General features: G+C 42.0%; 1 protein-coding gene across 1 annotated transcript in view; it reads right to left on the reverse strand.

Annotated features, from left to right (window-relative positions):
• Positions 1-26,152, reverse strand: part of LOC121566964 (rho GTPase-activating protein 42) — a 240,429-nt gene that overhangs the window by 153,939 nt on the left and 60,338 nt on the right. Inside the window, exon 3 of the mRNA XM_041876916.2 lies at positions 3,175-3,236. Coding sequence (XP_041732850.2) covers positions 3,175-3,236 — 62 coding nt within the window. The remainder of the gene's footprint in view (positions 1-3,174; positions 3,237-26,152) is intronic.

The following is a 26,152-nucleotide window of genomic DNA, read 5'->3' on the forward strand; positions in this document are numbered from 1 at the left end:
TATTGGCTAAAGGGGACAATCACAGGCCCATCCCCTAAACAGTGGGGTTAGCCAGTTCAGAAGATAAGAGGTCTTCTTCTTCTTCGTGGCTTCTTCTACTTATTCTGTTTATTGGTCAGACAGATTACCACGGATGAACTACCAATGGACTGTTTCCTCAATTTATAAACATTATTTACTGCGGTGTATTTTGAGATGGTCCCTTTAATATGGAGTTAAGTAGAGGTGTGGGTGAAAGGGTTGTTGAGGCCTTTTCCTCAGTATGGTTTAATATGATGCCATACGTTTTAATATGATACCAATATGTTTTAATATGATGCCATACGTTTTAATATGATACCAATATGTTTTAATATGATACCAATATGTTTTAATATGATGCCATACGTTTTAATATGATACCAATATGTTTTAATATGATGCCATACGTTTTAATATGATACCAATATGTTTTAATATGATGCCATACGTTTTAATATGATGCCATACGTTTTAATATGATACCAATATGTTTTAATATGATACCAATATGTTTTAATATGATACCATACGTTTTAATATGATGCCATACGTTTTAATATGATGCCATATGTTTTAATATGATGCCATACGTTTTAATATGATACCATACGTTTTAATATGATACCAATATGTTTTAATATGATGCCATACGTTTTAATATGATACCAATATGTTTTAATATGATGCCATACGTTTTAATATGATGCCATACGTTTTAATATGATACCATACGTTTTAATATGATACCAATATGTTTTAATATGATGCCATACGTTTTAATATGATACCAATATGTTTTAATATGATGCCATACGTTTTAATATGATACCAATATGTTTTAATATGATGCCATATGTTTTAATATGATACCATACGTTTTAATATGATACCGATATGTTTTAATATGATGCCATACGTTTTAATATGATACCAATATGTTTTAATATGATGCCATACGTTTTAATATGATACCAATATGTTTTAATATGATGCCATACGTTTTAATATGATACCAATATGTTTTAATATGATGCCATACGTTTTAATATGATACCAATATGTTTTAATATGATGCCATACGTTTTAATATGATACCAATATGTTTTAATATGATGCCATCTGCTGCAATAAGATCCAAGAGAGGGTTGTTGTAGCCTTTTTGTGACCTAGTTCAATATCATTCAACACAATGCTATCTTCATCGTCCATCCAATCACATTTGGAATGGACAATAAATGTGGACATCAATTCAATATAAAATGTTTCAGTACATTGCCTCTGCAGCAAACCTACTCATTTAGCCTGAATGTACCATGGCTATGCCAGACATCATTGTTCGGCTGCAAAACTGATGTCTGGCATAGCCATGGTACAACCAGGCTAACTGCATTGTCCAGCCTCTGTTACACCAGGCAGAGAGTGCCAAAGCCCCATGCCAGACACAGCCCAGCCTGAGGGTGAGCAAAGCCCCATGCCAGACACAGCCCAGCCTGAGGGTGAGGAAAGCCCCATGCCAGACACAGCCCAGCCTGACGGTGAGGAAAGCCCCATGCCAGACACAGCCCAGCCTGAGGGTGAGGAAATCCCCATGCCAGACACAGTCCAGGCTGAGGGTGAGCAAAGCCCCATGCCAGACACAGCCCAGCCTGAGGGTGAGCAAAGCCCCATGCCAGACACAGCCCAGCCTGAGGGTGAGGAAAGCCCCATGCCAGACACAGCCCAGCCTGACGGTGAGGAAAGCCCCATGCCAGACACAGCCCAGCCTGAGGGTGAGGAAAGCCCCATGCCAGACACAGCCCAGCCTGGGGGTGAGGAAAGCCCCATGCCAGACACAGCCCAGCCTGAGGGTGAGCAAAGCCCCATGCCAGACACAGTCCAGGCTGAGGGTGAGCAAAGCCCCATGCCAGACACAACCCAGCCTGAGGGTGAGGAAAGCCCCATGCCAGACACAGCCCAGCCTGGGGGTGAGGAAAGCCCCATGCCAGACACAGCCCAGCCTGAGGGTGAGCAAAGCCCCATGCCAGACACAGCCCAGCCTGAGGGTGAGGAAAGCCCCATGCCAGACACAGCCCAGCCTGAGGGTGAGCAAAGCCCCATGCCAGACACAGCCCAGCCTGAGGGTGAGGAAAGCCCCATGCCAGACACAGCCCAGCCTGAGGGTGAGCAAAGCCCCATGCCAGACACAACCCAGCCTGAGGGTGAGGAAAGCCCCATGCCAGACACAGCCCAGCCTGGGGGTGAGGAAAGCCCCATGCCAGACACAGCCCAGCCTGAGGGTGAGCAAAGCCCCATGCCAGACACAGCCCAGCCTGAGGGTGAGGAAAGCCCCATGCCAGACACAGCCCAGCCTGAGGGTGAGCAAAGCCCCATGCCAGACTCAGTTAAAGGGCTCAGTATTCCACTAGTCTTGCTCGCCAGAGTCATGGCGCTCCAGTGTGGCTGTGGGAAGAGACTAGCATGCCATATGCTACTGCACTGTTCCCTGGACCTCCTTCATTCTGCAGCCTCTCTCACTAGGCGATTATAAAGCTAACTATAATGGGGTTGGGATATTTGCTATATGAGAACGTTTCCAGATAATTTCAGAGCAGAGAACTTGGTGAACAGGCATAGTGGGATCTGAGAGTAGTTGAAGCATCTAAACGGCTAAATGCCCCTCTCTGGGTATGCTGCTATATGGTAACCCATAGTAACAATATCTGTCACTTAATAATATAAAAATCAGTTAGACATTACAGATGTAGGGTCTTAATTTGACCCAGTTTGATACAGCAGGAAAATAATCCTGCAGCAACAGGAAATGTTAATTATTATGTGGATTATAATTCATGGACATTTGTGTAGGGGTTAATACATTTTTCGTTAGGGCACATAAAATCTGAAATGTCAAAGTGGAAATGACAAACTTTAGAAGTCTTTTTTTTTTTTTTTTTACTCAAATACACTACAAGTTTACAGGACAATTCTCAACATAGGGCCCTGAGTTCTCCTGTTCCTGTGATCCAATTAAAATCCTACATCTGTATAGGCCTATAGCCCGCAATAACTGATCTAATCTAAATCTAATCTAAATAGGAAAATGAAGTTGATGACCACTCTCGCATGGCATGGGCATGAAGATGATGTAGATGGTTGAAATAACAGAACTGTTACCAAACGTCTCCTCTCCTCCTCCACCGTGGTCAGCAGCTGGGAGAACTCCTTGAACGACTGGGCTGGAAAAAAACAGAACACACAGTATCTCTTTAATCCTTCATCTGATATCACTTCTGGGTTAAAGGTCATATACACAGTATGAACATATGAGTTAAAGTTCAAATGAATGTGGCAGGGGGTCGATATGGGTTCCGTTAAGTAAAATATCATAAGCATTGATATATTGTGTCAGGTAAATATTACACTAACGTAATGGAGTTTAAATAAAAAATTAAATAAATTGGTCATTTAGCAGACGCTCTTATCCAGAGCAATTAGGGTTAAGTGCCTTGCTCAAGAGCACATCGACAGATTTTTCACCTAGTCGGCTCGGGGATTAGAACCAGCGACCTTTCGGTTACTGGTACAACGCTCTTAACCACTAAGCTATCTGCCGCCCCAGTTAACAGGTCAGTGTATATTACACTAATGTAATGGAGTTAACAGGTCACGTATGGAGCACCAGGAGGATAAATCAATGAGTACGGGTTCAATAACATTTACATTTGAGTCATTTAGCAGACGCTCTTATCCCCAGCGACTTACAGTTAGTGAGTCATTTAGCAGACGCTCTTATCCCCAGCGACTTACAGTTAGTGAGTCATTTAGCAGACGCTCTTATCCCCAGCGACTTACAGTTAGTGAGTCATTTAGCAGACGCTCTTATCCCCAGCGACTTACAGTTAGTGAGTCATTTAGCAGACGCTCTTATCCCCAGCGACTTACAGTTAGTGAGTCATTTAGCAGACGCTCTTATCCCCAGCGACTTACAGTTAGTGAGTCATTTAGCAGACGCTCTTATCCCCAGCGACTTACAGTTAGTGAGTCATTTAGCAGACGCTCTTATCCCCAGCGACTTACAGTTAGTGAGTCATTTAGCAGACGCTCTTATCCCCAGCGACTTACAGTTAGTGAGTTCATACATAAATCTCATAGTATGACTGCTGATCTAGGACCAGTTAAGCCATTTAAAACGTAGTCAATAACATTACATGGATGGGGGGACCTGATTCAGCACTCCAACTGTATTACATACAGTACGTAGGGCCCAGAGTTTGTCCTGATCACATGGCCAGGAAAACCTCAAGTTCCTGACTAGAGCTCAAACCTAGAGTACACTGAGACCGTAGGGGCTGTCTAAACATGGTCAGGGAGAGCCATGGTGAAAGCAGCCTGCTGACATTATTGAATTATGTCAATAATTGTTTATAAGGTATACTTTTTAAAATGGCTGAACCCTGGCTAGGGACAGAAACTCCAGACCTTAACTAGCCTCCTACAGTGTCCATACAGTATCAAAGTTAAAAATGCAGCTTGTATAATACGGTATAATACGGTATACACACAGCATTGCATTCAGCCTGTATAATACGGTCTACACACAGCATTGCATTCAGCCTGTATAATACGGTCTACACACAGCATTGCATTCAGCCTGTATAATACGGTATACACACAGCATTGCATTCAGCCTGTATAATACGGTCTACACACAGCATTGCATTCAGCCTGTATAATACGGTCTACACACAGCATTGCATTCAGCCTGTATAATACGGTATACACACAGCATTGCATTCAGCCTGTATAATACGGTATACACACAGCATTGCATTCAGCCTGTATAATACGGTCTACACACAGCATTGCATTCAGCCTGTATAATACGGTATACACACAGCATTGCATTCAGCCTGTATAATACGGTCTACACACAGCATTGCATTCAGCCTGTATAATACGGTATACACACAGCATTGCATTCAGCCTGTATAATACGGTATACACACAGCATTGCATTCAGCCTGTATAATACGGTATACACACAGCATTGCATTCAGCCTGTATAATACGGTATACACACAGCATTGCATTCAGCCTGGTTGCGTCATTGCAAGCCTTGGTATAAGAGAGGAGCAGTATCAACAGTAACAGAGCTCTCCCGTGGCTGAACCCTGGCTAGATGGGAACAGATACAGTATCAGAGCTCTCCCGTGGCTGAACCCTGGCTAGATGGGAACAGATACAGTAACAGAGCTCTCCCGTGGCTGAACCCTTGGTAGCCTTGGTATAACAGAGGGGTTCCCTGCTGCTCGGCCTGCCAGCACAGAGACATCATTAATAACAACCTGGCATGGGCCATCATCCAGACACACACACTTTCTCTCTCTCAATTCAATTTCAATTTCAATTCAATTTAACGGCTTTATTGGCATGGGATACGTGTGTTAACATTGCCAAAGCAAGTGAAGTAGATAGTAAACAAAAGTGAAATAAACAATAAATATTAACAGTAAACATTACACTCAGAAGTTCCAAAAGAATAAAGACATTTCAAATGTCATATTATGTATATATACAGTGTTGTAACAATGTGCAAATAGTTAAAGTACAAATGGGAAAATAAATCAACATAAATATGGGTTGTATTTACAATGGTGTTTGTTCTTCACTGGTTGCCCTTTTCTTGTGGCAACAGGTCACAAATATTGCAGCTGTGATGGAACACTGTGGTTTTTCACCCAGTAGATAAGGGAGTTTATCAAAATTGGGTTTGTTTTCGAATTCTTTGTGGATCGCTGTAATCTGAGGGAAATATGTGTCTCTAATATGGTCATACATTTGGCAGGAGGTTAGGAAGTGCAGCTCAGTTTCCACCTCATTTTGTGGGCAGTGTGCACATAGCCTGTCTTCTCTTGAGAGCCAGGTCTGCCTACGGCAGTCTTTCTCAATAGCAAGGCTATGCTCACTGAGTCTGTACATAGTCAAAGCTTTCCTTAAGTTTGGGTCAGTCACAGTGGTCAGGTATTCTGCCGCTGTGTACTCTCTGTTTAGGGCCAAATAGCATTCTAGTTTGCTCTGTTTTTTTGTTTGTTCTTTCCAATGTGTCAAGTAATTCTCTTTTTGTTTTCTCATGATTTGGTTGGGTCTAATTGTGTTGCTGTCCTGGGGCTGTGTGGGGTCTGTTTGTGTTTGTGAACAGAGCCCCAGGACAAGCTTACTTAGGGGACTCTTCTCCAAGTTCATCTCTCTGTAGGTGATGGCTTTGTTATGGAAGGTTTGGGAATCGCTTCCTTTTAAGTGGTTATAGAATTTAACGTCTCTTTTCTGGATTTTGATCATTAGAAGGTATTGGCCTAATTCTGCTCTGCATGCATTATTTGGTGTTTTACGTTGTACACGGAGGATGTTTTTGCAGAATTCTGCATGCAGAGTCTCAATTTGGTGTTTGTCCCATTTTGTGAATTATTGGTTGGTGAGCGGACCCCAGACCTCAGAACCATAAAGGGCAATGGGTTCTATAACTGATTCAAGTATTTTTAGCCAGATCCTAATTGGTATGTAAAATGTTATGTTCCTTTTGATGGCATAGAAGGCCCTTCTTGCCTTGTCTCTCAGATCGTTCACAGCTTTGTGGAAGTTACCTGTGGCGCTGATGTTTAGGCCGAGGTATGTATAGTTTTTTGTGTGCTCTAGGGCAACGGTGTCTAGATGGAATTTGTATTTGTGGTCCTGGCAACTGGACCTTTTTTGGAACACCATTATTTTTGTCTTACTGAGATTTACTGTCAGGGCCCAGGTCTGACAGAATCTGTGCAGAAGATCTAGGTGCTGCTGTAGGCCCTCCTTGGTTGGTGACAGAAGCACCAGATCATCAGCAAACAGAAGACATTTGACTTCAGATTATATTAGGGTGAGGCCGGGTGCTGCAGACTGTTCTAGTGCCCTCGCCAATTCGTTGATATATATGTTGAAGAGGGTGGGGCTTAAACTGCATCCCTGTCTCACCCCACGGCCCTGTGGAAAGAAATGTGTGTGTTTTTTGCCAATTTTAACCGCGCACTTGTTGTTTGTGTACATGGATTTTATAATGTCGTATGTTTTTCCCCCAACCCCACTTTCCATCAATTTGTATAGCAGACCCTCATGCCAAATTGAGTCAAAAGCTTTTTTGAAATCAACAAAGCATGAGAAGACTTTGCCTTTGTTTTGGTTTGTTTGTTTGTCAATTAGGGTGTGCAGGGTGAATACGTGGTCTGTCGTACGGTAATTTGGTAAAAAGCCAATTTGACATTTGCTCAGTACATTGTTTTCACTGAGGAAATGAACTAGTCTGCTGTTAATGATAATGCTGAGGATTTTCCCAAGGTTGCTGTTGATGCATATCCCACGGTAGTTATTGGGGTCAAATTTGTCTCCACTTTTGTGGATTGGGGTGATCAGTCCTTGGTTCCAAATATTGGGGAAGATGCCAGAGCTAAGGATGATGTTAAAGAGTTTAAGTATAGCTAATTGAAATTTGTGGTCTGTATATTTTATCATTTCATTGAGGATACCATCAACACCACAGGACTTTTTGGGTTGGAGGGTTTGTATTTTGTCCTGTAGTTCATTCAATGTAATTGGAAAATCCAGTGGGTTCTGGTAGTCTTTAATAGTTGATACTAAGATTTGCATTTGATCATGTATATTTTTTTGCTGTTTGTTCTCTGTTATAGGGCCAAAAATATTGGAGAAGTGGTTTACCCATACATCTCCGTTTTGGATAGATAGCTCTTCGTGTTGTTGTTTGTTTAGTGTTTTCCAATTTTCCCAGAAGTGGTTAGAGTCTATGGATTCTTCAATTACATTGAGCTGATTTCTGACATGCTGTTCCTTCTTTTTCCGTAGTGTATTTCTGTATTGTTTTAGTGATTCACCATAGTGAAGGCGTAGGCTCAGGTTTTCTGGGTCTCTATGTTTTTGGTTGGATAGGTTTCTCAATTTCTTTCTTAGGTCTTTGCATTCTTCATCAAACCATTTATCACTGTTATTACTTTTCTTTGGTTTTCTGTTAGAGATTTTTAGATTTGATAGGGAAGCTGAGAGGTCAAATACAGTGGGGAAAAAAAGTATTTAGTCAGCCACCAATTGTGCAAGTTCTCCCACTTAAAAAGATGAGAGAGGCCTGTAATTTTCATCATAGGTACACGTCAACTATGACAGACAAATTAAGGAAAAAAAATCCAGAAAATCACATTGTAGGATTTTTAATGAATTTATTTGCAAATTATGGTGGAAAATAAGTATTTGGTCACCGACAAACAAGCAAGATTTCTGGCTCTCACAGACCTGTAACTTCTTCTTTAAGAGGCTCCTCTGTCCTCCACTCGTTACCTGTATTAATGGCACCTGTTTGAACTTGTTATCAGTATAAAAGACACCTGTCCACAACCTCAAACAGTCACACTCCAAACTCCACTATGGCCAAGACCAAAGAGCTGTCAAAGGACACCAGAAACAAAATTGTAGACCTGCACCAGGCTGGGAAGACTGAATCTGCAATAGGTAAGCAGCTTGGTTTGAAGAAATCAACTGTGGGAGCAATTATTAGGAAATGGAAGACATACAAGACCACTGATAATCTCCCACGATCTGGGGCTCCACGCAAGATCTCACCCCGTGATGTCAAAATGATCACAAGAACGGTGAGCAAAAATCCCGAACCACACAGGGGGACCTAGTGAATGACCTGCAGAGAGCTGGGACCAAAGTAACAAAGCCTACCATTAGTAACACACTACGCCGCCAGGGACTAAAATCCTGCAGTGCCAGACGTGTCCCCCTGCTTAAGCCAGTACATGTCCAGGCCCGTCTGAAGTTTGCTCGAGTGCATTTGGATGATCCAGAAGAGGATTGGGAGAATGTCATATGAAACCAAAATATAACTTTTGGTAAAAACTCAACTCGTCGTGTTTGGAGGACAAAGAATGCTGAGTTGCATCCAAAGAACACCATACCTACTGTGAAGCATTGGGGTGGAAACATCATGCTTTGGGGCTGTTTTTTCTGCAAATGGACCAGGACGACTGATCCGTGTAAAGGAAAGAATGAATGGGACCATGTATCGTGAGATTTTGAGTGAAAACCTCCTTCCATCAGCAAGGGCATTGAAGATGAAACGTGGCTGGGTCTTTCAGCATGACAATGATCCCAAACACACCGCCCGGCAACGAAGGAGTGGCTTCGTAAGAAGCATTTCAAGGTCCTGGAGTGGCCTAGCCAGTCTCCAGATCTCAACCCCATAGAAAATCTTTGGAGGGAGTTGAAAGTCTGTGTTGCCCAGCGACAGCCCCAAAACATCACTGCTCTAGAGGAGATCTGCATGGAGGAATGGGCCAAAATACCAGCAACAGTGTGTGAAAACCTTGTGAAGACTTACAGAAAACGTTTGACCTGTGTCATTGCCAACAAAGGGTATATAACAAAGTATTGAGAAACTTTTGTTATTGACCAAATACTTATTTTCCACCATAATTTGCAAATAAATTCATAAAAAATCCTACAATGTGATTTTCTGAATTATTTTTTCTCATTTTGTCTGTCATAGTTGACGTGTACCTATGATGAAAATTACAGGCCTCTCTCATCTTTTTAAGTGGGGGAACTTGCACAATTGGTGGCTGACTAAATACTTATTTTCCCCACTGTATACTGTTTAGGTTTTCTACTGCCAAGTTTACACCTTCACTATTACAGTGGAACGTTTTGTCCAGGAAGTTGTCTAGAATTGATTGAATTTGTTGTTTCCTAATTGTTTTTTGGTAGGTTTCAACACTACTTTCCTTCCATCTATAGCATTTCTTAATATTATTCAGTTATTTTGGCTTTGATGCCTCATGATTGAGTATTGCTCTGTTCAAGTAGACTGTGATTTTGCTGTGGTCTGATAGGGGTGTCAGTGGGCTGACTGTGAACGCTCTGAGAGACTCTGGGTTGAGGTCAGTGATAAAGTAGTCTACAGTACTACTGCCAAGAGATGAGCTATAGGTGTACCTACCATAGGAGTCCCCTCGAAGCCTACCATTGACTATGTACATACCCAGTGTGCGACAGAGCTGCAGGAGTCGTGACCCGTTTTTGTTGGTTATGTTGTCGTAGTTGTGCCTAGGGGGGCATATGGGGGAGGGAATGCTGTCACCTCCAGGTTGGTGTTTGTCCCCCTGTGTGCTGAGGGTGTCAGGTTCTTGTCCAGTTCTGGCATTTATGTCGTCACAGACTAGTACATGTCCCTGGGTCTGGAAATGATTGATTTCCCCCTCCAGGATGGAGAAGCTTTCTTCATTAAAGTATGGGGATTCTAGTGGGGGGATATAGGTAGCACACAGGAGGACATTTTTCTCAGTTGAGATAATTTCCTTTTGAATTTCTAACCAAATGTAAAATGTTCCTGTTTTGATTAATTTAATAGAGTGAGTTAGGTCTGCTCTATACCAAATTAGCATACCCCCTGAGTCCCTTCCCTGTTTCACACCTGGTAGTTTGGTGGATGGGACTACCAGCTCTCTGTAACCTAGAGGGCAACCAGTGGGTCCGTCTCCTCTATACCATGTTTCTTGTAGGATGACAATGTCTGTATTTCCGATTTCTTTGGTGAAGTCCAGATTCCTGCTCTTTAGGCCAAAGGCAGATGACCTCAGGCCTTGGATATTCCAGGATGAAATAGTGAAGGCTTTGTGTTCCATAAAGTGTCTAATGTTGTTGGTTGTGTGGTTTGGCTTCAGGCCAGTAATTGTGAGCAGAGCCTGCTGGGCATCTGGTACATGCCATTGGCTTGGGCTCTCTCTCTCTCTCTCTCTCTCTCTCTTTCTCTCTCTCTCTCTCTGACTCTCTCTCAATCTAATTTCCACTCTCTCTCTCCCTCTCCTTCCCCCTCTCTCTCTCTCTCTCTCTCTCTCTCTCTCTCTCTCTCTCTCTCTCTCTCTCTCTCTCTCTCTCTCTCTCTCTCTCTCTCTCTCTCTCTCTCTCTCTCTCTTTGCTCTCCAATAAATGCTATGCCAGACAGTGTAACACCTCCACTACACTACAGGCGGTTCCTGTTAAAGACTTCCTTTATCGATCAGCAGCACAACACTAAAAAAGTTATCCTTTTCAGATAGATTCTATGTGGGGGTTCTATGTGTTGAGAAGCGGTGAGTTGGTGACATTATTGGATAGAGATTGAAAAGTGATAGTTCAGCATTTTTAAAAATATTATTCCATTCAAATTAGTTTCTTCAAATTCCAGGAGACGGAGGAGGTAGATTATAAATTGATTTCTTGGTTTTATAACTTTATGTTTGTGTCCAGTTAGTGCAATTTATTTCAATTTGCCTTGCTAACTTCAATAGCAAGTAGCTCGAGTGTGCAGTTTTTGCCACCAATGCTACCGCAAATTTTGTTGACTTTTTGTTGAAGAACCCCTTTAATTCTCTGGGGTACATGGAAAAGGTGTGAATTAAAAGCGAGGGTCGACTTCTGCCTGAGATCAGTTTCATGAAGGAGAATGAAAAGGTGGGGTCGTTCAATACCAACTGGTATCAACAGTATAGCTGGTTAACAGGGAGTTCATCAAGCCGTCTGTACTGCTGGCCTTGCCTGCTTTTTGGAAAGCCTTGGGGCGAAAGGAGGGTACAGTGACCTGAAGAACATCTATCGTTCAGCTAAACGGCACAACAAAAGCAGGGAGCATATACAGTGGGGGAAAAAAGTATTTAGTCAGCCACCAATTGTGCAAGTTCTCCCACTTAAAAAGATGAGAGAGGCCTGTAATTTTCATCATAGGTACACGTCAACTATGACAGACAAATTGAGAGAAACATTTTCCAGAAAATCACATTGTAGGATTTTTTATGAATTTATTAGCAAATTATGGTGGAAAATAAGTATTTGGTCACCTACAAACAAGCAAGATTTCTGGCTCTCACAGACCTGTAACTTCTTCTTTAAGAGGCTCCTCTGTCCTCCACTCGTTACCTGTATTAATGGCAACTGTTTGAACTTGTTATCAGTATAAAAGACACCTGTCCACAACCTCAAACAGTCACACTCCAAACTCCACTATGGCCAAGACCAAAGAGCTGTCAAAGGACACCAGAAACAAAATTGTAGACCTGCACATGGGCCAAAATACCAGCAACAGTGTGTGAAAACCTTGTGAAGACTTACAGAAAACGTTTGACCTGTGTCATTGCCAACAAAGGGTACAGTGGGGGAAAAAAGTATTTAGTCAGCCAGATCTCAGATCTCAGTCTCCAGATCTCAAACCCATAGAAAATCTTTGGAGGGAGTTGAAAGTCCGTGTTGCCCAGCGACAGCCCCAAAACATCACTGCTCTAGAGGAGATCTGCATGGAGGAATGGGCCAAAATACCAGCAACAGTGTGTGAAAACCTTGTGAAGACTTACAGAAAACGTTTGACCTGTGTCATTGCCAACAAAGGGTATATAACAAAGTATTGAGAAACTTTTGTTATTGACCAAATACTTATTTTCCACCATAATTTGCAAATAAATTCATAAAAAATCCTACAATGTGATTTTCTGGATTTTTTTTCCTCAATTTGTCTGTCATAGTTGACGTGTACCTATGATGAAAATTACAGGCCTCTCTCATCTTTTTAAGTGGGAGAACTTGCACAATTGGTGGCTGACCAGTGGCGGTTTTACACGGAGGCCGGGGGAGGCCCGTGCCTCCCTGGAAATGTCCCTGGCCACCCCTGTGGCCCCCCCGTGCTGACCAAATAAAAAATTATGAATTTATAACTATTTTACACGCGAGCGCCAAAAGCGGAACTAATGCAACGCTCTACACGGCAACGTTCTACACGGGTAAATTAGAGTGGCGCACCCGAAGGTCGAAGGTAAGCAAAACGATTTAATATCATAAGTGACTTGTTGTTCTTGCACATAGCCTACATGTTCCTTTTGTTCCTCACACATAAATCAAATCAAGTTTTTAAATGTCTGGTCTCGATTTGTTTAGAAATGTAATCATATCTAAGCAAACTCATCGAAGCAGAAGCAAATATCCAAATGTTAGTAGGCTATCCTTGCTAGGTCTACACAATGTTGTGATGTTAACCACGTAACTTCATCCGTCTTGGCTGTTGCATCGCGATAACAAATACATTTTTAGTAAAGTAATCAACAGGTTATCTGCCAGTGTTAAGTAGGGAGGGATGGTTAGGTAACAAAATGTAATGCATGCCCCTACGTTTTTTCTTCTTCTAATAGTTATCATGAAACGAGGAAGGGACATAAAGTCATTTTTTGCCCCAGCAAACAAAAAAGTTAGATAGAGTTTATGATTTTATTCTTTTGAATTATCTCTGCCAAACATCTATGTACTACAAATCTTCAAGCTCCACAGATGTTTTATGGCATCCACTAAACCTCTTTAGATATTTGTAAATTATACAGTGTGATACCTTTCAACGAAAGTTTATTTTATTTTTTACCAACTATGATTTTTCCTTTTGAAAACAAGCAAAGCAAGAAAAAAAAGAAACAAAATCACTCCAATCATTGCACACTTGTGTCGTTCAGACTTTGCAGGTCCAGCTTTGACATGATGATCTAACTAACACTAATATTGTAACTAATATTGTAACTGAAATATGTATGATCCTATGATGAGCGATTGCTTACTTCCCTTTCACTCTTAAAAAATTACTGAAAAAAAATGTGTATAAAAAGGTATATGTAGTATATGTTTGTTTAGTGAGCATTCATGCTGTCATTTTTTCCTAATGTGAACTATGGTGGAAATGTGCTGTCCTAAATGGACTTGCCCATATATGTTGTAAAGCCTTTTTTTGTACACCTGCTCATCAACTGACAGTGAAGTACACAAAGACACAGACACACACACACACACACACACAGACACCTGTAATATTCTTGTTTTCATGTTGTTGCTGATATCCATCAGTGTTGTTCATATTGCTACATTGTGTTGACATGATTGTTGCTTTTAAACGAATGTTAACTTAATGTTTATTGTCTGCATCCTATTGGACTACTGGATGTTAATGTGTAACACGTTTCCCTGTTTATGTGCTTTAGCAATACTGTATGTCAATATGGTCATGCTAGTAAAGCCTCTTTGAATTGAATTTATTTTCTGATTTGGTTTATTTTACCTAAATGGATACAGGGTAGTGTGTTTTGTTTATAAATCACTCAGAAAGTTTTCTTTCTTAAAACAAAATGTGGAATCAACTGTCCACAGTAGTGGTGGGGCTTCCATAAATAGGAAATGGCACATTGTTGTACCCTTTGTTGTATCCTGGAGTTTTGTTCACATTGAATATGAACCCTGTATTTGTACCCTGTACTTTTTTTAATTTTTTTATTTTTTCATTTTTATGGCACTATCTCTCTTGCATCTGCACTCTTGTACAAAATACGTGTTATAATAAATGTCATATGATTTTAAAGTAAAATAAAGTTTATAATCTTTGAATATCATGTGTTGCCAGTTTTTTTATGTGTGCCCCCCTGATTAAACACTGGCCCCTCCTTGGCCCCCCTAGTAAAATGTGTCTAGAACCGCCACTGTGGCTGACTAAATACTTTTTTCCCCCACTGTAAATGCCCACATCAGATTCAAGCTTCTGGGAAAAAGCCGCATCGATCATGACGAAGGTCTGCGTATTCAACGAGGAAGGAAGAAGAAGCAGGGATGTTCTCGAGCGGCTTGTCAACACCACTGTGTTTTTGCGGCGCAATAATTGGCTTTTAGAGGACAAGACGAGAGGGAAAGTTCCACTAACAAGTGCAACTACAAGGAGCTTGAGGTGGTAATTGCACCTTACGATGCTTTACTTGCTGAACATATGGAACTTTCGACTGTCTTTTTCTGGGATGTCGAAATCAATTCCGAATGATTTGATTTGCTTCCATCGCATCATCCATTAAAAGTTAGATTAAAGAGAGAGGTTGACGCAGCGCATTGTTTCCGCACGCTCAAGTAGGCTTTCCACTTTCCTCCGGTATTTCTTTTGCAAAGATGATAACACATAATCACTCCGGACAGACACAAGCAAACACTCATGACGTAAATGTTGCAGCAGCCTAGACTACATCTAAACATTAGAGATCTGACATGCTGTATGGGAGGAAAATGAGACTATTTTTCAGTTTGATCAACTCGAGGCTACTAATAAGAGCAGATGTATACAGCTTGTCCATCTGGTCAGGGTAACAAATTGGTCATGTTATGTATTTGTAGTCCATTTGTGTGTCAGGAGAAAATGTGAATGTGATCAAATGTGGCTTATATTCAAACTTGGGCTGGCTAGGCTGCCTACACGTTTTCAATCCAAAATCATTAACTGGAATTAATCAATCAACATAATAGTGATGACAGATGTGATGTAATGTTTTATATGGCCTGCAGTTGCATAGGCCTGCGTGATGTAATGTTTTATATGGTCTACAGTTGCATAGGTCTGCGTGATGTAATGTTTTATATGGTCTACAGTTGCATAGGTCTGCGTGATGTAATGTTTTATATGGTCTACAGTTGCATAGGTCTGCGTGATGTAATGTTTTATAAGGCCTGCAGTTGCAGAGGCCTGCGTGATGTAATGTTTTATATGGTCTACAGTTGCATAGGTCTGCGTGATGTAATGTTTTATAAGGCCTGCAGTTGCAGAGGCCTGCGTGATGTAATGTTTTATATGGTCTACAGTTGCATAGGTCTGCGTGATGTAATGTTTTATATGGTCTACAGTTGCATAGGTCTGCGTGATGTAATGTTTTATATGGTCTACAGTTGCATAGGTCTGCGTGATGTAATGTTTTATAAGGCCTGCAGTTGCAGAGGCCTGCGTGATGTAATGTTTTATAAGGCCTGCAGTTGCATAGGCCTGCGTGATGTAATGTTTTATAAGGTCTACAGTTGCATAGGCCTGCATGATGTAATGTTTTATAAGGCCTGCAGTTGCAGAGGTCTGCGTGATGTAATGTTTTATAAGGTCTACAGTTGCATAGGCCTGCATGATGTAAACACGCATAAAGATCAGCCCTGTGAGTTCTATTGTCTATCAGTTGTTGTCTCTGTGTCTGGGTAGAGGAAATCCCCCTCCTAATCTAATATAATTCATATGAACAAGTATAAGGTTGCTGCAGTTTGAGGTGATGACAGCTCCACTCCACTACCAGTGTCAACTCCCTCCTGACATGAACTGAAGCCACCTCTCACGTGCCTGCTCATCCACTGGCACATTGTATATTTCCTCTCCAAGCACTGTGAGTACCCCTATCCATTTTCTCTCGTTACTGTATGTAGAGTCAATCACATACACAAACACAATCACATTATTACACATCAATGATTTTACTCCTTGCTTGGACTATCTCCTTCTCAGCTCTTTGGTCTAACTGTGTAGTGTGTTGTGTTATTGTTTTTTGTCTTCCCAGTCAATTCCTGTCCTGCACTGAAGTCAAGCCTCTGAACACCTCAACTCATGCCTCATACCCTCATTCAATCACTGCTGTGATCCCTTCCCAACACTGTGTAAGTAGCCCTCTCATTGGCAAAAAAAAACACACAGATTTCTTTCCACAGGGCCGTGGGGTGAGACAGGGATGCAGCTTAAGCCCAAACCCTCCTCAACATATATATCAACGAATTGGCGAGGGCACTAGAACAGTCTGCAGCACCCGGCCTCACCCTACTAGAATCTGAAGTCAAATGTCTTCTGTTTGCTGATGATCTGGTGCTTCTGTCACCAACCAAGGAGGGCCTACAGCAGCACCTAGATCTTCTGCACAGATTCTGTCAGACCTGGGCCCTGACAGTAAATATCAGTAAGACAAAAACATGTTCCAAAAAAGGTCCAGTAGCCAAGACAACAAATACAAATTCCATCTAGACACCGTTGCCCTAGAGCACACAAAGAATTAAGCCTACCTCGGCCTAAACATCAGCGCCACAGGTAGCTTCCACAAAGCTGTGAACAATCTAAGAGACAAAGCCTTCTATTTTTATTTTTATTTTATTTCACCTTTATTTAACCAGGTAAACCAGTTGAGAACAAGTTCTCATTTACAACTGCGACCTGGCCAAGATAAAGCAAAGCAGTGCGATAAAAAACAACAACACAGAGTTACATATGGGGTAAAACAAAACAAAGTCAAAAATACAACAGAAATACATATAATATACAGTGTGCAAATTTAGCAAGTTATGGAGGTAAGGCAATAAAATAGGCTATAGTGCAAAATAATTACAATTAGTATTAACACTGGAATGATAGATGTGCAAGAGATGATGTGCAAATAGAGATACTGGGGTACAAATGAGCAAAATAAATAACAATATAGGGATGAGGTAGTTGGGCGGGCTAATTTCAGATGGGCTGTGTACAGGTGCAGTGATCGGTAAGGTGCTCTGACAACTGATGCTTAAAGTTAGTGAGGGAGATAAGTGTCTCCAGCTTCAGAGATTTTTGCAATTTGTTCCAGTCATTGGCAGCAGAGAACTGGAAGGAATTGCGGCCAAAGGAGGTGTTGGCTTTGGGGATGACCAGTGAGATATACCCGCTGGAGCGCAGACTATGGATGGGTGTTGCTATGGTGACCAATGAGCTAAGATAAGGCGGGGATTTGCCTAGCAGTGATTTATAGATGGCCTGGAGCCAGTGGGTTTGGCGACGAATATGTAGTGAGGACCAGCCAACAAGAGCGTACAGGTCACAGTGGTGGGTAATATATGGGGATTTGGTGACAAAACGGATGGCACTGTGATAGACTATATCCAATTTGCTGAGTAGAGTGTTGGAGGCTATTTTGTAAATGACATCGCCGAAGTCAAGGATCGGTAGGATAGTCAGTTTTACGAGGGCATGTTTGGCAGCATGAGTGAAGGAGGCTTTGTTGCGAAATAGGAAGCCGATTCTAGATTTAACTTTGGATTGGAGATTCTTAATGTGAGTCTGGAAGGAGAGTTTACAGTCTAACCAGACACCTAGATATTTGTAGTTGTCCACATACTCTAGGTCAGACCCGTCGAGAGTAGTGATTCTAGTCGGGTGGGCGGGTGCAAGCAGCGTTCGGTTGAAGAGCATGAATTTGGTTTTACTAGTGTTTAAGAGCAGTTGGAGGCTACTGAAGGAGTGTTGTATGGAATTGAAGCTCGTTTGGAGGTTTGTTAACACAGTGTCCAATGAAGGGCCAGATGTATACAAAATGGTGTCGTCTGCGTAGAGGTGGATCTGAGAGTCACCAGCAGCAAGAGCGACGTCATTGATATACACAGAGAAAAGAGTCGGCCCAAGAATTGAACCCTGTGGCACCCCCATAGAGACTATGCCATCAAAAGAACAATAAACTCAACATCCCAATTAGTTTATCAAACCCATTGCCTTCTATGGTTGTGAGGTCTGGGGTCCACTACCAACCAATAATTCACAAAATGGGACAAACACCCAATTGAGACTCTGCATGCAGAATTCTGCAAAAATATACTTTGTGTACAACGCAAAACCCCAAACAATGCATGCAGAGCAGAATTACGACTATACCCGCTAGCAAAGAGCTGTTAAATTCTACAACCACCTAAAGGGAAGTGATGCCCATAAAGCCATCACCTACAGAGAGATGAACCTGCAGAAGAGTCCCCTCAGCCAGCTGGTTCTGGGGCTCTGTTCACAAAACAGACCCCAAAGAGCCCCGAGGACAGAAACACAATTAGACCCAACCAAATTATGAGAAAACAAAAAGATAACTATTTGACACACTTGAAAGAATCAACCAAAAAACAGAGCAAATTGTAATGCTATCTGGCCTAAACAGAGAGTACACAGTGGCAGAATACCTGACCACTGTGACTGACCCAAACTTAAGGAAAGCTCTTTGTGGCACCTGACCACACGACTGAACAGTAGTCCAGGTGCGACAAAACTAGGGCCTGTAGGACCTGCCTTGTTGATAGTGTTGTTAAGAAGCTCTTTGTTAAGTGTTGCTGTCATTTCAGTCGCTGTAGTAGCTGACCTGTATAGTGTTGAATCATCCACATACATAGACACTCTGGCTTTACTCAAAGCCAGTGGCATGTCATTAGTAAAGATTGAAAAAAAGTAAGGGACCTAGACAGCTGCCCTGGGGAATTCCTGATTCTACCTGGATTATGTTGGAGAGGCTTCCATTAAAGAATACCCTCTGTGTTCTGTTAGACAGGTAACGCTTTATCCACATTATAGCAGGGGGTGTAAAGCCATAACACATACGCTTTTCCAGCAGCAGACTATGATCGATAATGTCAAAAGCCATACTGTATCTGCATTGTATCTGGTCAAACACAATTTTTTCCAATAGTTTACTAAGGGTTGGTAACAGGCTGATCAGTCGGCTATTTGAGCCAGTAAAGGGGGCTTTACTATTCTTAGGTAGTGGAATGACTTTAGCTTCCCTCCAGGCCTGAGAACACACACTTTCTAGAAGGCTTAAATAAAGAATATGGCAAATAGGAGTGGCAATATCGTCCGCTATTATCCTCAGTAATTTTCCATCCAAGTTGTCAGACCCCGGTGCCTTGTCATTGTTGATAGACAACGATAATTATTTCATCTCTTCCACACTCACTTTATTGAATTCTTGAGAGTCTTTAGGTGCCTTTTGGCAAACTCCAAGTGGGCTGTCATGTGCTTTTTACTGAGGAGTGGCTTCCATCTGGCCACTCTACCATAAAGGCCTGATTGGTGGAGTGCTGCAGAGATGGATGTCCTTCTGGAAGGTTCTCCCATCTCCACAGAATAACTCTAGAGCTCTGTCAGTGTCCATGAGGTTCTTGGTCACCTGCCTGACCAAGGCCTTTCTCCCCAGATTGCTCAGTTTGGCCGGGCGGACAGCTTTAGTAAGAATGATGAAGACCACTGTGTTCTTGGGGACCTTCAATGCTGCAGACATTTTTTGGGACCCTTCCCCAGATCTGTGCCTCGACACAATCCAGTCTCGGAGCTCTATGGACAATTCCGTCGACCTCATGGCTTGGTTTAAGCTCTGACATGCACTGTCAACTGTGGGACCTTATATAGACAGGTGTGTGCCTTTCCAAATCATGTCCAATCAATTGAATTTACCACTGGTGGACTCCAATCAAGTTGTAGAAACATCTCAAGGATGCACCTGAGCTCAATTTCGAGTCTCATAGCAAATGTGCTGCATACTTATGTAAATAAGATATTTCTGTTTTTTATATTTAATAAATGTGCAACATTTTCCAAAAACCTGTTTTCGCTTTGCCATTATGTGTGATGAGGTGATTTCGAAGGAGTCAGGCGCAGGAGGGTAAATCACAGAATAAGAGGATTTATTCTGAAACAGAGAGTTACGCAGTAATGCGTCAAAAACACTACAGTGCGCAAAAAAGGCGCACTGGAAAATACAAGGCACACAGGGAAATATCCCGGCGAATAGAAAATATACGGAGCTCCACCGAGCTTCTCTATCCTCCACAATAAACAATCACACACAAAGACCAGGGGGGCAGAGGGAACACTTATACAGGTACTGATGAGGTGATATGAACCAGGTGTGTGTAATGAACAAGACAAAACCAATGGAATGATGAGATGAGGAGCGGCAGTGGCTAGAAGGCCGGTGATGACGAACGCAGAAGCCTGCCCGAACAAGGAGAGGTGGCAGCTTCAGAGGAAGTCGTGATTGCTGAGGAAGCTGAGGATTTTTTATTTATTTTAGAATAAGGCTGTAACGTAACAAAATGTGGAAAAAATCAAGGGGTCTGAATACTTTCCGAAGGCACTGTATACAATTTGAATAACATGAGAAAACAGAAGAAAGCTGCACACTGCTCTTGCTAGTATCACTGCTCTTTATTAAGTTTCACGTTTCAGCCTCAAGGCCTTTGTCAGAGCTTCTCATGTTATTCAACATTGATAGCTCAGATCTGTGAATGCCTTTAGAATTTTTTATCACAGTTATATACAATTTATAATATTACACAACGTTACATTTCATAACACTTTTCACAACACATTAAGTGTGTTCCCTCAGGCCACTACTCTGCTATCACATATCTACAATACACAATCCTCGTGGACGGGTGTGTAGAGAGCATGTCTTATCATGTGTGTGTGTGTGTGTGTGTCTCTTCACAGTCCCCGCTGTTCCATAAGGTGTATCTGGGTTTTTTCTGATTCTACTGCTGGCATCAGTTACCTGATGTGGAATAGAGTTCCATGTAGTCATGGCTCTATGTTGTACTGTGCGCCTCCCATAGTCTGTTCTGGACTTGGGGACTGTGAAGAGACCTTAGGTGACATGGGGTATGCATTGGAGTCCGAGCTGTGTGGTTGTAGTTTAAACAGACAGCTTGTCAACACTTCTTACAAAAACAAGTAGTGATGAAGTCAATCTCTCCTCTGCTTTGAGCCAGGAGAGATTTACATGCATATTATTAATGTTAGCTCTCTGTGCTGCCCTGTTCTGAGCCAATTGTAATTTTCAGAGGTCCCTCTTTGTGGCACCTGACCACAGGTCTGAACAGTAGTCCAGGTGCGACAAAACTAGGGCCTGTAGGACCTGCCTTGTTGATAGTGCTGTTAAGAAGCTCTTTGTTAAGTGTTGCAGTGATTTCACTCGCTGTAGTAGCTGACATGTATAGTGTATAGTCATCTGCATACATAGACACTCTGGCTTTACTCAAACTCAGTGGCATGTCATTAGTAAAGATTGAAAAAAGTAAGGGACCTAGGCAGCTGCCCTGGGGAATTCCTGATTCTACCTGGATTATGTTGGAGAGGCTTCCATGAAAGAACACCCTCTGTGTTCTGTTAGACAGGAAACTCTTCATCCACAATATAGCAGGGGGTGTAAAGCCATAACACATACGTTTTTCCAGCAGCAGACTATGATCGATAACGTCAAAAGCCGTACTGAAGTATAACAAAAAAGCTCAGACAATCTTTTTATCATCAATTTCTCTCAGCCAAACATCTGTCATTTGTGTAAGTGCCGTGCTTGTTGAATGTCCTTAAGCGTGCTGAATGTATGTTATCAATTTGTTTACAGTAAAATGGCATTGAATCTGGTCAAACACCATTTTTTCCCCCAAGAGTGTAACAGGCTGATTGGTCGGCTATTTGAGCCAGTAAAGGGGGCTTTACTATTCTTAGGTAGCGGAATGACTTTAGCTTCCCTCCAGGCCTAAGGGAACACACTTTCTAGTAGGATTAAATGGAAGATATGGCAAATAGGAGTGGCAATATCGTCCGCTATTATCCTCAGTAATTTTCCATCCAAGTTGTCAGACCCCGGTGGCTTGTCATTGTTGATAGAGAACTATACTTTGTTCACCTTTTCCACACTCACTTTACAGAATTCAAAATTGCAATGCTAATCTAAAAAAAAAATCCACTCCAGACCACAGAACACCACTAATCTAAAGTTATTTCCACTCCAGACCACAGAACACCACTCATCTAAAGTTATTTCCACTCCAGACCACAGAACACCACTCATCTAAAGTTATTTCCACTCCAGACCACAGAACACCACTAATCTACAGTTATTTCCACTCCAGACCACAGAACACCACTAATCTAAAGTTATTTCCACTCCAGACCACAGAACACCACTAATCTAAAGTTATTTCCACTCCAGACCACAGAACACCACTAATCTAAAGTTATTTCCACTCCAGACCACAGAACACCACTAATCTAAAGTTATTTCCACTCCAGACCACAAAACACCACTAATCTAAAGTTATTTCCACTCCAGACCACAGAACACCACTAATCTAAAGTTATTTCCACTCCAGACAACAGGACACAGTGAAAGAGAAGAACTCAGGTCATGAGGAAGAAAACAGCCCTTGTAACTTTGAGAACAACTCATATTCCTATATGGCCTCCATCAATCTAGCTGTCTAGCTGTCCCATTGATTCTGTGATTACTGGTGTAATATGTTGTAGGATTTTGAATGTCACTACATGAAGTAGAGAATAGAATCAATAAAAGGTCAGCTGAACCCGTCTGCTCCTACAGACAGGCTTCGTCCCAAATGGCACCCTATTCCCAGAGCCCCTATCAGAGCCATAGGGCTCTGGTCAAAAGTAGTGCACTATATAGGGAATATGATGCAATTTGGGACACAAACACAGACAGGCTCCTGTTGAGTCCGAGGGAAGAGGGAGTAGATTGATCCTATGCTGCATCAAGACGCCAGGCTATGGGTTCACTATGGGTTCACTGTCTGGGTCCAGCCAAGTCAGTCAGAAAGAAGCACAGTTTCCATTGATGACCAGATTGATTTCAGAAGTCCATCATATCTTCCCTCCTCGGTCTTTCCTCCTCGGTCTTGGCCTTTAGCTGTTTGGGAATGGGATCACTGAGGCAACATTGTTACACTTTAAAAAAGTTGTATCTGTTTTAAACAGATATCGAACAGTCAGATTCATCCCAACACAATGCAAAGGTGTACAATGTATACAGCCTATACAATTAAACACCATAGAAAAACTATCAGAAAACAAATCTAGGTAATTCTTTGAAAAAATCTATGTAATTGTCTGAGACCCATTAATCTTTGTAATCGTCTGAGACCCATTAAATCTATGTAATTGTCTGAGAAGCATTAATCTTTGTAATTGTCTGAGACCCATTGATCTTTGTAATTGTCTGAGACCCATTAAATCTATGTAATTTTCTGAGACCCATTAACCTTTGTAATTTTTCTCCCGAGTGGCGCAGTGGTCTAAGGCACTGCATCGCAGTGCTAGCTGTGCCACTAGAGATCATGGTTCGAATCCAGGCTCTGTCGTAGCCGGCCGCGACCGGGAGACCCATGGGGCGGCACACAATTGGCCCAGCGTCGTCCAGGGTAGGGGAGGGAATGGCCGGCAGGGATGTAGCTCAGTTGGTAGAGCGTGGCGTTTTCATCTTCATTTATTACCTGCCTCATTCACATCTTCATTTATGACCTGCCTCATTCTTCACTTATGACCTGCCTCATTCACATCTTCATTTATGACATGCCACATTCTTCATTTATGACCTGCCTCATTCACATCTTCATTTATGACCTGACTCATTCACATCTTCATTTATGACCTGCCTCATTCTTCATTTTTGACCTGCCTCATTCACATCTTCATTTATGACCTGCCTCATTCACATCTTCATTTATGACCTGCCTCATTCTTCATTTATGACCTACCTCATTCACATCTTCATTTATGACCTGCCTCATTCACATCTTCATTTATGACCTGCCTTCATTCTCTTCTCCTGGCTCAACTGCCCAGAGTGGGTGAAAACGCGCTTTGGTGATTAAATGTAACTTCCTTATGTTATAAAATACATTTTACCAAGACAAATATGATTATTCATATTCATAAATGATTTTTTATTGGATTTCATGTAATTGACACACACAAAATAGTCCAAATTGGTGAAGTGAAATACAAAATTAAAATTACGGAAAAGTGGTGCGTGCATATGTATTCACCCCCTTTGCTATGAAGCCCCTAAATAAGATCTGGTGCAACCAATTACCTTCAGAAGTCACATAATTAGTTAAATAAAGTCGACCTGTGTGCAATCAAAGAGTCACATGATCTGTCACATGATCTCAGTGTGTTCTAAAAGGCCCCAGAGTCTGCAACACCACCAAGCAAGCGGCACCATGAAGACCAAGGAGCACTCCAAACAGGTCAGGGACAAAGTTGTGGAGAAGTACAGATCAGGGTTGGGTTATAAAAAAATATCTGAAACTTTGAACATCCTACGGAGCACCAATAAATCCATTATTAAAACATGGAAAGAATATGGCACCACAACAAACCTGCCAGGAGAGGGCCGCCCACCAAAACTCACGGACCAGGCAAGGAGGGCATTAATCAGAGAGGCAACAAAGACACCAAAGATAACCCTGAAGGAGCTGCAAAGCTCCACAGCGGAGATTGGAGTATCTGTCCATATGACCACTTTAAGCCGTACACTCCACAGAGCTGGGCTTTACGGAATAGTTGCCAGAAAAAAGCCATTGATTAAATAAAAAAATAAGCAAACACGTTTGGTGTTCGCCAAAAGGCATGTGGGAGACTCCCCAAACATATGGAAGAAGGTACTCTGGTCAGATGAGAGTAAAATTGAGCTTTTTGCCATTCAAGGAAAACGCTGTCTGGCGCAAACCCAACACCTCTCATCACCCCGAGAACACCATCCCCACAGTGAAGCATGGTGGTGGCGGCATCATGCTGTGGGGATGTTTTTCATCGGCAGGGACTGGGAAACTGGTCAGAATTGAAGGAATGATGAATGGCGCTAAATACAGGGAAATTATTGAGGGAAACCTGTTTCAGTCTTCCAGAGATTTGAGACCGGGATGGAGGTTCACCTTCCAGCAGGACAATGACCCTAAGCATATTGCTAAAGCAACACTCGAGTGGTTTAAGTGGAAACATTTAAATATCTTGGAATGGCCTAGTCAAAGCCCAGACCTCAATCCAATTGAGAATCTGTGGTATGACTTAAAGATTGCTGTACACCAGCGGAACCCATCCAACTTGAAGGAGCTGGAGCAGTTTTGCCTTTAAGAATAGGCAAAAATCCCAGTGGCTAGATGTGCCAAGCTTATAAAGACATACCCCAACAGACTTGCAGCTGTAATTGCTGCAAAAGGTGGCTCTACAAAGTATTGACTTTGGGGGAGGTGAATAGTTATGCATGCTCAAGTTTTCTGTTTTTTTTGTCTTATTTCTTGTTTGTTTCACAATAAAAAATATTATGCATCTTCAAAGTGGTAGGCATGTTGTGTAAATCAAATGATACAACCTGGAATTAAAATGGTTTGTAAGGCAACAAAATGGGAAAAATGCCAAGGGGGCTGAATACTTTCGAATAGCTTCCCAATAGCTTCTATTAGTCAGTCAATAAAAAGCTTTCCAACAGAAGCCCGAGGCGCTGCGGCCAGTGCCAGCTCTGTGTCTATCTGGGCAGACTAAACTACAGAATGAAACAGAACACACTATTCCCTTTATATTGCACTACTTTTGACAAAAGCCCTATGTCCCTATGAGAGAGATAAAAAGAGAGAGGAAGAGAGGACGAGGGTAACTGAGGCTAATTCCTCAAACCGAGATCAACGCAGTCAATTGGAAGCC

The sequence above is a fragment of the Coregonus clupeaformis genome, chromosome 5 (assembly GCF_020615455.1).
Source record: "Coregonus clupeaformis isolate EN_2021a chromosome 5, ASM2061545v1, whole genome shotgun sequence".
NCBI classification, from domain to species: Eukaryota; Metazoa; Chordata; class Actinopteri; order Salmoniformes; family Salmonidae; genus Coregonus; species Coregonus clupeaformis.